General features: G+C 50.3%; 1 protein-coding gene across 3 annotated transcripts in view; it reads left to right on the plus strand.

Moving 5' to 3' along the window:
* The window catches only part of SMOX (spermine oxidase), a 37473-nt gene extending 26010 nt beyond the window's left edge, over positions 1 to 11463 (plus strand). Inside the window, exons 3-8 of one of the 3 annotated variants that reach the window (XM_069495676.1) lie at positions 2100 to 2326; positions 6416 to 6589; positions 6741 to 7500; positions 8455 to 8615; positions 10444 to 10533; positions 10989 to 11463. In XM_069495676.1, coding sequence (XP_069351777.1) covers positions 2100 to 2326; positions 6416 to 6589; positions 6741 to 7500; positions 8455 to 8615; positions 10444 to 10533; positions 10989 to 11126 — 1550 coding nt within the window. In that variant the 3' untranslated portion in view covers positions 11127 to 11463. The remainder of the gene's footprint in view (positions 1 to 2099; positions 2327 to 6415; positions 6590 to 6740; positions 7501 to 8454; positions 8616 to 10443; positions 10534 to 10988) is intronic. The other 2 variants (XM_069495677.1, XM_069495678.1) reach the window with 2 other exon arrangements.
* Positions 11464 to 13074: the final 1611 nt, after the last annotated feature.

Genomic DNA, 13074 nt, shown 5'->3' on the forward strand with positions numbered 1-13074 from the left:
ACAGTGCCAGTCCCCTTTTGCTCCTATTGGGAGCTCAAACCAGGCAAGACATGGCCGGGAGCGCCAAGCCTGAGGCTCTAAAGGAGGGTTGTAAATTCAATGACCTCAACGCCCACCAGGAACCTACAGCAAGCAGGGCACTGGGCTTCCAGCTTTTGGTACCCTCCAGTTTGCCCACTTTTCCTGGACAAAGGGGCCTATACATTCCTGCCTCTTCTTCCAGAGTTACCAGGAAATTGTCTTGCTGGCTGAGGTGTTAGGTTGATTGTGTTTTCTCTTGTTTTTGGTACATGTAGGCACACAGTGTTATATTTAGTGACTGGCAATTTGATTAGAAGTAGCCCAGGGACCAGGCATGGTGGCTCATGCCTGTAATCCTAGCACTCTGGGAGCCCAAGTGGGAGGATCGTTTTGGGTCAGGAGTTCAAGACAAGCCTGAACAAGAGGGAGAGCTATCTGTACCAAAAATAGAAAAAATTAGCCAGGTATGGTGGCACCCACCTGTAGTCCCAGCTACTCGGGAGGCTGAGGCAGGAGGATCGCTTGAGCCCAGGAGTTTCAGGTTGTAGTGAGCTATTATCATGACACTGCACTCTACCTGGGGTGACAGAGCAAGACTCTGTCTCAAGAAGAGTAGCCCAGGAAAGAGAAGGCATGAAAAAGAGGAATACCCAGTTTCTGGGGTGAAGGGTAATACTACAGTTTGCTGTAATGTGTCAGATAGCTATTGCTGCATAACAAGCCACCCCAGTAATGGCCTAAAACAATAACATTTTATTCGCTCAGATTCCAGGGGTCAGCAATTTGGGCAGGACTCAGTTAAGTGTTTCTTTTGCCAGACTTGCCTAGGCTTCCCCATATGGCTGCAGTCATCTGGCAGCTTGACTGGGGCTGCTTTGTCTAAGATGGCCTTACCCATCTGGCTGGTGGTGGGCACAGGCTTTTGGCTAGGCCACATGTCTCCAGCAGGATGGGAGAAAAGCCTGGGTTTTCTTCCATGATTGTCACATTCTGGGATGGTGAGAATGGAAGCCATGAGGCCTTTTGGGACATGGGCTCTGAAACCACAAACATCACTTTCACTGCATTCTGTTCATCACAGCACGTCACAAGTCCAGCCCAGATTCAAAGGGTCGGGAAACAGACTCCACTTCCTGACAGGAGGAACGACAAAGTCACGTTGCAAAGGGGTGTGTGTACAATGAATTATTGTGACTATCTTGGCAAAAAATTGAGCACACATATCTTGAATCAGGCTTGCAAAAACAAAACACCAAAAAATGTTCCTATCTATTCTCCTTTCATTGTTTCAATTTCTTTGGGAGCTAGGCAGGGAGGAAGACAAATGTGTCATAGTCCCTGCAGCATCAGAAGAGGAAACTGAGGCCCAGGCTCAGAGGCAGCTTGTCTCAGAGCACCTGGTAGTAGTGGGGCTGGGGCAGTAGAACTAGTTCCCAGGCCCATCCCCCCTTGGACCCAGGAGTTGCCCCCACCGTGCAGTCAGATGCTCAGGGTTCTGCCTCCTGTGCCAAAGGATGAGCGAGCTTAATTTTCCCTGGAAGTCTGTTTTAGACTGCTTCGGGGAGGAATCTTCCAAACTGGAATGTTTGCTCTTCTCTGCTGCCCTGCGCTGAATTTGGGGGGTGGGGCGCACTACTTTCTGTCTGGGAAAAGGCTTTAGATTCTGGGGCCACTGGGGATGTTGAGGAATTGGAGGAAGCCCAGATGGGGACCGTGCTGTTTCACTGGGACCCTCAGGCGTCCACAGTACCTCTCCCAAGTAGGGAGGCACCCATGAGGAAAGGGGGTCTGGTGTCTGGTGTCACCTGAGAAAAAGGACAGCCTTCTCTAACTGGTCCACTGAGGTGACTCTTGCACAAACCACAGAGTCATTCAGGGTGGCAGTTATCTCTGCTATAAAGTGGTTTTCACTGGGAACTTTTCACTAAGGACTTTGGTTGCCAGAGGGGGACTCTAAGCCCTTCTGCCCTGTTGTGGGGGGTGGAAGGAAGCTCTTGGAGGAAGGAGGAGGAGACAGTAGGCTGGTCCTCTCTGGAGAAGGCCCTGCCCCTCTAAGGGCCTGTTGTTGTCACTCTCAGGACACGCCACCTTTGAGCTGGGAGCCACTTGGATCCATGGCTCCCATGGGAATCCTGTCTATCATCTAGCAGAAGCCAATGGCCTCCTGGAAAAGACAACCGATGGGGAGCGCAGCGTGGGCCGCATCAGCCTGTATTCCAAGAATGGTGTGGCCTGCTACCTTACCGACCACGGCCGCAGGATCCCCAAGGACGTGGTTGAGGAATTCAGCGATTTATACAACGAGGTGAGGTGTGAGCAGAACAGCTGGGCATGAGGGCGCTGGGGGAGTTGAGAGGCCTGGGAGGTTTCTTATGAGCCTGACTGTGTCTTTGCACACCCTCTGGGCCCTGCCTTTGGAAAAACAGGACAACGTGAGGATAATGAACATGATGAGTGGAAAAGTGCTAGGCAAGATTATTGATACGTGTGATTAAATGTTTCTTCAAAAGGCCTTTTGTTAGATTTATTACTAGGTACTTGGGTGGTGGCGATTGTTGTTACTGTTGTTTTTTCAAATACTCTCATAAATGGTAATTTAAAAAAATTTTATTTTCTAATTGTTTCTGGTATATAGAAATATAACTGATTTTATATATTAATTTTACCTACCTTGCTAAATTATTTTAGTTCTAATAGTATATCTATTAATTATATTAATTTATATTCTAATGCTAGTTTAGAATTTCATGTGTATAATCCTACACAAAATTGAGACATTTTTTTTTCCTTTCTAATCCTCAGACCAGCATTGTCCAATAGAACTTTCTGCAGTGGTGGAGATGTTTTAGACCTATCTAAAACTATCCAGTATGGTAGTCACTAGCCACATGTGGCTCTTGAGCACTTGAAATGTGGCTAGTGAAACTGAGGAACTAAATATTTAATTTTATTTAATTTTGAATTGCTACCAGTGTCTAGTGGCTACTGTATAGGCTAGCATAGCCATAGACTATTTCTTTTTCTTGTCTTATTGCACTGGTTAGTATCTCAGTGTTGGACAGCAGTGGCAACGGTACATATCCTTCTCTTATTTAGATTTTTAAAAACTTATTAATATTTTTAGTATCTTTTGTGGTTTTGTGAACTGCACTGAACTAGCACAATAATATGTAGGCCTTGGCTTCTGCTAGCTTGTCACTTATGGCACAGTAATCTTTCACTCCTGGTCAGTACATTGGCTAGCAAGCATCTGTTATGCATTTTCTAATCTCTTGGGCATGAGAAAGGAGAAATGACCCTTGCTTTGGGGTAGTCCCTGCTCTGAAAAGGACAGCCACACTCAGTATCTTGTGTGTGTGCACTGACAAGGTGTGTCGTGTGCAGTCCCCTGGTATTGTGTGTTCTCACATGCAAAGACACTGAGTTATTATTTATTTATTTATTTATAGAGACATGGTCTCACTCTATTGCCCAGGCTGTAGTGCAGTAGTGTAATTATAACTTACTGCAGCCTTGAACTCCTAGGCTCAAGTGATCCTCTTGCCTCAGCCTCCCAAGTAGCTGGGACTAACTTTGTTTTAAAATTTTTTTTGTAGAGACAAGGTCTCACTATGTTGCCCAGGCTGGTCTTAAACTCTTGGCCTTAAGAGATCCTCCCACCTTGGCCTCCCAAAGTGCTGGGATTACAGAGACTAAATTATTATTATTATTATTTTTTTTTGAGACAGAGTCTCACTCTGTCGCCCGGGCTAGAGTGAGTGCCGTGGCGTCAGCCTAGCTCACAGCAACCTCAAACTCCTGGGCTCAAGCGATCCTACTGCCTCAGCCTCCCGAGTGGCTGCGAAGAGACTAAATTATTAATAATGATCAGATAAGAACTAGTATTCTCCTAAGTAGACCTTCCTGGTCTAATGGGAATCAGTCACACCCTGATTTTCAAGTTATTGTGAGTGTTTCAAACATGGATGTTTCTTGAGAATGGTTTTCAGGGCCCATGACTTTTTTTTTTTTTTTTCCTGAGACAGGGTCTCGCTTTGTTGCCTTGGGTTGAGTGTAGTGGTGTCATGATAGCTCACTGCAGCCTCTAGTTCCTGGGCTCAAGCAATCCTCCTGCCTCAGCCTCCTGAGTAGCTGGGACTATAGGCATGCACCACCATGCCTGGCTCATTTTTTCTATTTTGGGTAGAGACAAGGTCTGACTTTTGCTCAGGCTGGTCTCGAACTCCTGACCTCAAGTGATCCTCCTGCCTCGGCCTCCCAGAGTGTTAGGATTACAGGCGTGAGCCACTGTGAATGGCATGACTTATTCTTTTAATGTCCCTAAAAGTAGATCATCATCAACTTCTGCACTTACAAGTGCTTAATGAGAATTGGGATGAGTATTATTAGCTGTCACAGACCTGTCCCATGTTCCTTGTATCACATTGGGAAGATGTCAGTTAACCCGGGAGAGGAGACTGCACCCATATGACAAACCCATGTTTTGTGAAGACTGTCCTAGTCAGTGGCTGACACAAAGAATCACGTTGATGTTGATAGACTAAATTTGTTACCCCATCCGCTGGGCATTTTGGCCTCTAGTTAACAAGCTGAGACTGGCTACCATGTTGCTTATCACCCAAGGGAAAAACCCAGGGAGGAGGAGGCAAGCTGAAAGCCTGACCCCTTGGCAGTGGTCCTGGGTGAGGAATTTGCTGAGGACTCCAGCTAAGGCTAAACACCCCGCATCTCGTGACTGTATGGAGGAAAGACAGAACAATTTAACTCATTTTCTTCTTTGTAAGTTAGACTTCAGAGACATGTTTAATTCATGTTTCTATCTCATGTGGAGGCCTTTCCCTTGAGTGGAGTGGTGGGGGTGGGGAGTGGTGGACATCGGTAGTCTTTGTCCCCTTCTTTCACCCTATGGCCCCGGGGCGTACCCTAGGGCTGGGGGCAGGACAGACATTCCTGTGAATGTGTGCCACTGAATTCACACTCCCTTTAGGAAGGGAAACAAACCATCAATCAGCTCAGCCACAGAGACCCAGCCAAGGAGCCTCCATTTGCCAGTGTCCTGGGAATGACAGCAGTGGGCGTGTGACCATGCCGCCTTCCTGCTCGCAGCCCTTCAGTGATGCCAGGGCCTTGAATGAAGTCCAGAGCCCTTGGAGTGACTCTGAGTGCTCTATGCCCCAGCCCATGCCTGCCTTTCCAAAGTCAGCTCTTGCAACTTTGTCTCTCCGCTGCCCACTCCAGCAAGACCAAGCCACTTCAAGTTTCCTGAATGCATCTCTGTCTCTCTCTCTCACCTTGGAGTAAGCCATTCCTCTTTCTGAAGTGCTTCCTGCCCCCACTACCAACATAGCCATCTCCTGATGGTGCAGGCTTGTCTGGGTTCATCTCATAGTCTCTGGGTTCTTTCCTATTGCAGCGCGTCATGTAGAAGCAGCTCAGTCGTGGAATGTCTCCTTAAGTTGAGTGAGGACAGGGGCCGATGGCTGTCTGTCTTGCTCCTGTTACGGCCTGTGTCTTGCACAGAGCCCAGTGGGTGTTGGGGCTCAGACCTTGTCTCTGGGGATCCCATGCCTGCCCCCGAACTGGCTTATTTCTTCAGGGAGACCTGCCTAACGTTTGTGGGCTCAAGACCAGGCAGGTTGGGGGGCAGTGGGACCCTGTTCCAAGGGACTGATCATCATCTGTCTATGTATGGGTTGGAGTTCTGCTGAAATATGCCAGTGAAATGTCTTTCCATTCCTTGGCACACTCAGGCTTCCTCGAGATCATGCCTTCTGTGTTCCTCCCTTCCCTCCTCATCCTGTCTTCCTTACCTGTGGCTGAGGCCTACATACAGTAAAGGGGATCCTTTGTATGGTCTGGGTAGGGCCCGGGTGGGGTCTCCAATGGATCAGATTTCAGAACCTTAGTTTGCTCCCTCTCCTCCCAAACACTGGCCAGTCCACAGCTCCAGACTGTCCTCTTGGCAGACAGCAAAGCAGACACGCTTGGACAGGGGTAACAGGGGTGGCAGGGGAGGCAGGGGAAGAGGTGTGGGCATGGTTCTTGGAAAAGGTAAATGTGTGCAGATCTACATTCTCCAGTGGGAGATGGAGCCCATATGCAGAGCCCATGGCGGGTGGCCTGGCTTCTTTCCCATAAGTACCAACTGTTTCACTTTGCTCTAAGTGAGGGCCCAGCAAGAGAGCCTGGGCCATCCCACCCCACGCACGGGCTGCAGGCAGGGAGCGGGCAGCCCAGGGCAGCTCTTGGTCCCTGAACTTGGCTCTGTTGGGCACAGCCTCAGTGCAGCGTTAGGGGACCCCTGGGAGCTGATGACTTTTGAGGTGGGCCCCCCCACTTTGCGGGGAAGGTGTGATGAGGGAGTGTTTTCAGTCTCCTGTGGTCTCTCCGGCAGGTCTATAACTTGACCCAGGAGTTCTTCCGTCATGATAAACCTGTCAACGCTGAAAGCCAGAACAGCGTGGGGGTGTTCACCCGGGAGGAGGTGCGCAACCGCATCAGGGATGACCCTGACGACCCGGAGGCCACCAAGCGGCTGAAGCTCGCCATGATCCAGCAGTACCTGAAGGTATTGTTGCTGTGTCGCGTACAGGTGCCAGAGTGAGGAAGACTGATCTGGGGGCGACTGGGTCCAAGGAGGGCTACGCTGCTCGGAGGTCCTGCTCCTCCCCCTGCCCAGCCCCAGCGGTCACCTGGCTTCTCCCTGGGTCTTCCTGCAGGTGGAGAGCTGTGAGAGCAGCTCACACAGCATCGACGAGGTGTCCCTGAGCGCTTTTGGGGAGTGGACCGAGATCCCCGGCGCCCACCACGTCATCCCCTCGGGCTTCATGCGGGTTGTGGAGCTGCTGGCCGAGGGCATCCCCGCCCACGTCATCCAGCTGGGGAAGCCGGTCCGCTGCATTCACTGGGACCAGGCCTCGGCCCGCCCCCGGGGCCCCGAGATTGAGCCGCGGGGCGAGGGCGACCACAACCACGACACTGGGGAGGGCAGCCAGGGAGGAGAGGAGCCCCGGGGGCGCAGGCGGGATGAGGACGAGCAGTGGCCGGTGCTGGTGGAGTGCGAGGACTGCGAGGTGATCCCGGCGGACCACGTGATCGTGACCGTGTCGCTGGGCGTGCTCAAGAGGCAGTACACCAGCTTCTTCCGGCCAGGCCTGCCCACGGAGAAGGTGGCCGCCATCCACCGCCTGGGCATCGGCACCACCGACAAGATCTTTCTTGAATTCGAGGAGCCCTTCTGGGGCCCCGAGTGCAATAGCCTACAGTTTGTGTGGGAGGACGAGGCGGAGAGCCGCACCCTCACCTACCCGCCTGAGCTCTGGTACCGCAAGATCTGCGGCTTCGACGTCCTCTACCCGCCGGAGCGCTACGGCCACGTCCTGAGCGGCTGGATCTGCGGGGAGGAGGCCCTAGTCATGGAGAGGTGCGACGACGAGGCGGTGGCAGAGATCTGCACCGAGATGCTGCGTCAGTTCACAGGTGCGCCCGCTCCCACCCGGCCCCTCCTCCACCCGCGCCCCCTGCCGGCCCCGGGCAGCTCCGCCCTCCCCACGCTGTGGCCGAGGTGCTGTGTCCTCCGGGAAGAGCCACTGCAGGGCGCCACCCCAGACTCGGGCTCCTGAATTGCTGCCACTCCCAGACACTCAAAACGATGGGCACTGCGTTTCTTCTCTTTTTAAGGGCTGATGGTAAAAAACCCAGACATCACTGCCAGTTGCCCATTTCCTACTCATTCTCTGTTGCTTGCTGAGAGTTAGATTGATGTTTTACTCGGATACTTTTAGGTGAATGTTTTTTTCACCCGCTATTCCAAGAGGGCCTCACAAGAAGCCCTGATGTTAGAAGGGGAAACATGATTATTTGTAATGTGTGTGTATTTTGTTTGTTTGTTTGTTTTGAGACAGAGTCTTGCTCTGTCACCCGGGCTAGAGCACTGTAGCGTTAGCCTAGCTCACAGCAACCTCAAACTTCTGGGCTCAAGTGATCCCCCTGCCTCAGCCTCCCAAATAGCTGGGACTATAGGCGCACACCACCACACCTGGCTAATTTTTTCTGTTTTTAGTAGAGAAGCAGTCTTGTTCTTGCTCAGGCTGGTCTTGAACTCCTGACCTCGAGCGATCCTCCCACTTTGGCCTCCCAGAGTTCTAGGATTACAGGCCTGAGCCATCACACCGGCCTGTAATGTTTTTTAAGATAGGAAAATTAAGGCCCTGAGAGATAGGGAGTGTTTTGCTGGGGGTCACAAAGAGGTGTTGACTGGGTACAGAGCTGGAACCTGGTCCCCTCTCTCCTCCCCCATCCTCCATGCTGCCCTGGGCAGCCTGGTCTTCCTGGGGCCCTAGAGGTGGAGTGAGGGGTGTCCATTCAGGGATGTCTCCTGTGTGCAGCCATTTCTTATTGTCCCTCTCCTTGGCTTTTCTGACTCCCCAACAGGGAACCCAAACATTCCAAAACCTCGCCGAATCCTGCGCTCGGCCTGGGGCAGCAACCCCTACTTCCGAGGCTCCTATTCGTACACGCAGGTGGGCTCAAGCGGGGCAGACGTGGAGAAGCTGGCCAAGCCCCTGCCATATGCAGAGAGCTCTAAGACGGCGGTGAGTGTGGGGTGCGTTTGGTGAGTGTGGAGTGCGGGGGGTATCTTGTGTGTGTCCCTGGTCCAGGCTGAGGAGGGGAAGGGTCATGCTCACTAAGAGGTGCTAAGGTGAGGCAGAGATGGAGTAGCTCCTCTGATGAAAGAGAAAACAAGAAGAAAATGTGCACTTAACATCTGGAAGAAAAAATGGAATCAGGTGGAAACTTGACATGCTTTCTTGAAGTTATGAAAACGGAGCCATTCCATGCCATGCTGGCCAGTATGGTAGCTATCAGCCACTTTCAATTTAAATTAATTAAAATTTAAATTAATACATAAAATTGAAATTTTAGTTCCTTAGTTGCACTAGTCACATTTCAAGTTCAATAGCCACATGTGGCTAGTGACTACCATATTAGATTATGTAGCCATAGACCATCTCCAGCATCATAGAATATTCTCTTGGACAGCACTGATTTCAATGGAAATGTTTTCTCAATATGTTTTAGAAAGTAAAATTGGGAATACTGAGGCCCAAACTTATGTCAGCTGTATACCTAACAAACAGTAAATCTGAGAGAAATATATATTTTTGTTCCCATAAAGTTCATTTGAATTTCCCAGCCAAGTGTACACAGACAATAAATGTTAAAACCTCAACAGAGTTATAGTTAAAATAATTCTTTGATGTAATTGGTGAAGGAAATGTCAGTCAACTAACATGTGCTATGCCTGTCCTGCTGAGAGAGACATCCCCAGAAAGGCCCTTGCTGCTACCACAGCCATCCTCCTAAAAAGCAAATCTCTTGTCACCTGTATCAGTTAGGACTAGCACATGTAACAAAAAAGCAAAGCAAAATAAACATAACTGTGGCTTAAACAAGAAGAATCAAAAGGAAATCTGGAGGCAGGTGGCAGGACCGGGTATCATTAGTATCTGGCTCCCATTTTCAATGCCACCTCATGGTCTAAAGGGGCTGCAGAGGCTCCAGCCCTCACATCTGCATCTTAGGCTGGAAGGAGGAGGAATGGCAGATGGGCAAAAGAGAGGAACCGATGGAGCTGAGTCAGGTGTCTCTTAGCAACAGTGCACTCAAAGCTCATTGGCCAGAACATAGTCACATGATTGTATCTAGCTTCTGGAAAGGCTGGGCAAAATCATTTTTATTCTGGATGGCAATGAACTCAATTAAGAATGAGGGCTTTGTTACTGAGGAAGAAAAAGGAGAAAGGCTGGATGTGGAAGTAGGCAGGTTGTGCACTCTGTCACCGTATACACACCCCGTTAGTGGAACAACCTCTGTGGGCTCCGTGTTAGTGGGACACAGCCTCACTACTCAGAGTGGGTGGACTGTGGCCTGACAAGCACCAGCTTCCCATGAAAGCCTGTTAGAGATGTAGACTCTCAGCCCACCCTAGACCTGCGAATTAAAAACTCTGTGTTCTATTGGGATCCACATCTGGTGCCTTTGCACATTCAATTTGAGCGGCACTAGGATAAAATCCAAACACAAGCTTGGGCTGCAAGAACTTGTACCTTATCTAGACCTCACCTAGACAGCCTGCTTTCTTGAGGTTGAGCCCTGGCTGTACCAAAATTCTCACTGTCCCCCAAACAAGATCTGCCTTGGTGCATCTTTGCCCCCACTTTCCCCTCTGTCTGAAATGTCTGTTCTATTCACCCAGCATTGCCCAAGAACCAGTCCAAAGGTTCTGTCCCCTGGGAAGCTTTGTGGGATGCCTCTGACACTGGGCCTCTTTTCTGGGCTGCCAGTACCTTGCTCAGACACCCATCATGTCACCTATGACACTGTTGAGTAACTGGGTTTCATGTCTGGCTTCCCCACCAGCATGGAAGCTCCACAAAGCAGCAGCCTGGTCACCTTTTATCTTCCAAGTGCCCAGAACAGTCCCTGGACCCTAACAGGGGCCCCATAAAGGTTTGTTAAATTGCCACCTGATTTTTTATTGAGTGTTTATGTTCTTCCAGGTTCTAAGTGCTTCAGATACATGATTCCACTTAATCCTTACAACTGCCCTCAGAAGTAGGTAGTATAAATCCATTTGGCAGATGAGAAGATCAAGGCTTAGGAAAGTTAAATCATTTACCCTGAGTTCACTAGTAAGAGGCACAGTGAGCCTTTGAGGCTGCAGAGCTAGGACCCCTAGCAGCCTTGGGACAGAAAGAGCTGGTCTGGATGTTTCGGGAAGAAGCAGGGGAAGATGGCCCAGTGGGATGGGCAACTCCTCATCCTGTGGAAGCAGCAATACCTGCATCTCAGATGCCTGCTCAAGCCTCTCGGATTGGTAGTCTGGGTGGGAGGTTCTGGAGCAGAAGGGGAGCCTTGGGGCCTCTGCTGCTGCCCTCCCCTCACCTCCCCTTCCCCCTGCCCAGCCCATGCAGGTGCTGTTCTCTGGCGAGGCCACCCATCGCAAGTACTACTCCACCACCCATGGTGCTCTGCTCTCTGGCCAGCGCGAAGCCGCCCGTCTCATTGAGATGTACCGAGACCTCTTCCAGCAGGGGACTTGAGGGCTGTCCTCACTGCCGAGCGTGTTCCTTAAAGAACCACTAACTCGTGACCTCTAGCCCCGTTCCTTGCCGCTGTGTGCTCCTAACGTCCTAATCCTCTGTAGAATGGATTTTTATCTTCTGTAGAGCTAGACGCCCTGACTGGCTTCAGACCCGGCCCTGTAGCTTTTCCTTTTCTTCGTGCCGGGTGGTGACCAGGGTGGGGTCCTGTTGACTTACCTCTGTGCTCCATCGCCGTCCTTCCCATTCCGCCCTCCGCTCCAGCCTCGTTATTGTAAGTGCCTTCAATACTTTGCATTTTGTGATAATAAAAGAGGCCACCCTCCCCTGCCCCTCAGCTTCTCTGGTTTGCTCAGCCTCTGTGCCTGTGTTTAGCACACCCCCTTTGAGTGATGGTGGGGGAGCCGTGGCCGGGCAGTGCCCCTCTTTACTGGAAAGAGGTGTCCCCTCACCCCCATCTGTTTGTGGAGGGCCCCTGCAGGACTGGGCTGGGTCTACCTGCAGGCCCTTTGCCACATTTCCCAGAGTGACCGGATGACAAGCTGCCTGGAGGGAAGGGCAGTGCTGTGGGAGGGGCTGCCAGCTGTGGCTCTGTGCCAAGCTCAGAGGTGTGCATTATTAACTAGTGTCACCTGGCCATGGGGGTGACGGCTTTTGAGCCCCTGGGAAGGTAGATGGTCTAGCCACTTTTTTCTTTTTCTTTTTGTCAGGAGGGCTATCCTGTGTTGGCCCCCTGATGTGTTCCAAGGGCTTGCCCCTTACTGCAGGGTGGATATTTCTTCTCTTTTTGCTGAGTGAAAACACATACACCACCTTAAATATTCTCACCCCCACACCCTACACATGCCCACCTATACATATGCTCAGCTATACCTCTACACACATGCCCAGAGCCTTGAAAACAGTCATTTTCTTTCTTTTCTTTTCTCTTTTATTTATTTATTTATTTATTTATTTTGAGATAGAGTCTCACTCTGTCACCCAGGCTAGAGTGCAGTGGTGTCATTATAACTCATTGCAACCTCAAACTCCTGAGCTCAAGCAATCCTCCTGCCTTGGCCTCCAAGAGTGCTAGGATGACAGGTGTGAGCCACCACCTGGCCCCCAGTTAGTCATTTTCTTACTCCAGATTTCTAGTGATGGAATTTGAATTCTGTAGAGCTGAGCAGGTGGGATGATGGGGAGAAGTTTTGAAAAGCCAGGTGGGCCCCTCTGGCCTCACCCCACATGAGCTCAGGTTGGTCCCCCCATCAGACATTTAGGGCTGTGCCCTTGGTAGGACTTGACATCTCTCTTGCCTCCTGCTGGGTTAAGAAGGAAATGTCCAGCACACACACCCACCTGCATCCACTTACCTGCGGCCCATAGTACACACACAGCCACCTAGGTGCACATACCTAACAGGTGTTTTGCTTTGCCAGGCTTGATCCGCCAGAAATCTTCATGGACTCATACCCACCTGCTGGCATAACTGAAAAAATTATATATAATATACATATGAAAAAATTTTTTAAATAGAGGATCTGTTCCTGTGGTTTAAACTCAAGACCTATATGAGGATACACTGAAATGTCCCCTCACAGTTGTCCCTGTCACCATTGCCCATCACATAGCCCTATGTGTATCCATTCCTAGATACAAGTCAATATAAAGATACACTCTTCTCCTTCCTTTTTATGCAAAAGTCCTGATGTCTTCATCCTGTCCTGCATTTTGCTTGTTTTAGTTAACAGTATATCTTGGACATCTTTCCATAAAAGCACTGAAACAGACAATGTAGATTTGGGCCTTACTTTGGTCACAGTGTGTCTGTCCCTTCCCTGGCCCAGCGTTACTTTACAGGAAGTCACCTTCTATGACCTATTGCCTTCCATTGGTTAGAGTCTACCTCTACTCTCCCCAGGTTTTGGATTTCCCCACCAACTGCAGTGGGACGGACAAAAGCAGC

Source organism: Eulemur rufifrons, chromosome 20 (genome assembly GCF_041146395.1).
Source record: "Eulemur rufifrons isolate Redbay chromosome 20, OSU_ERuf_1, whole genome shotgun sequence".
NCBI classification, from domain to species: Eukaryota; Metazoa; Chordata; class Mammalia; order Primates; family Lemuridae; genus Eulemur; species Eulemur rufifrons.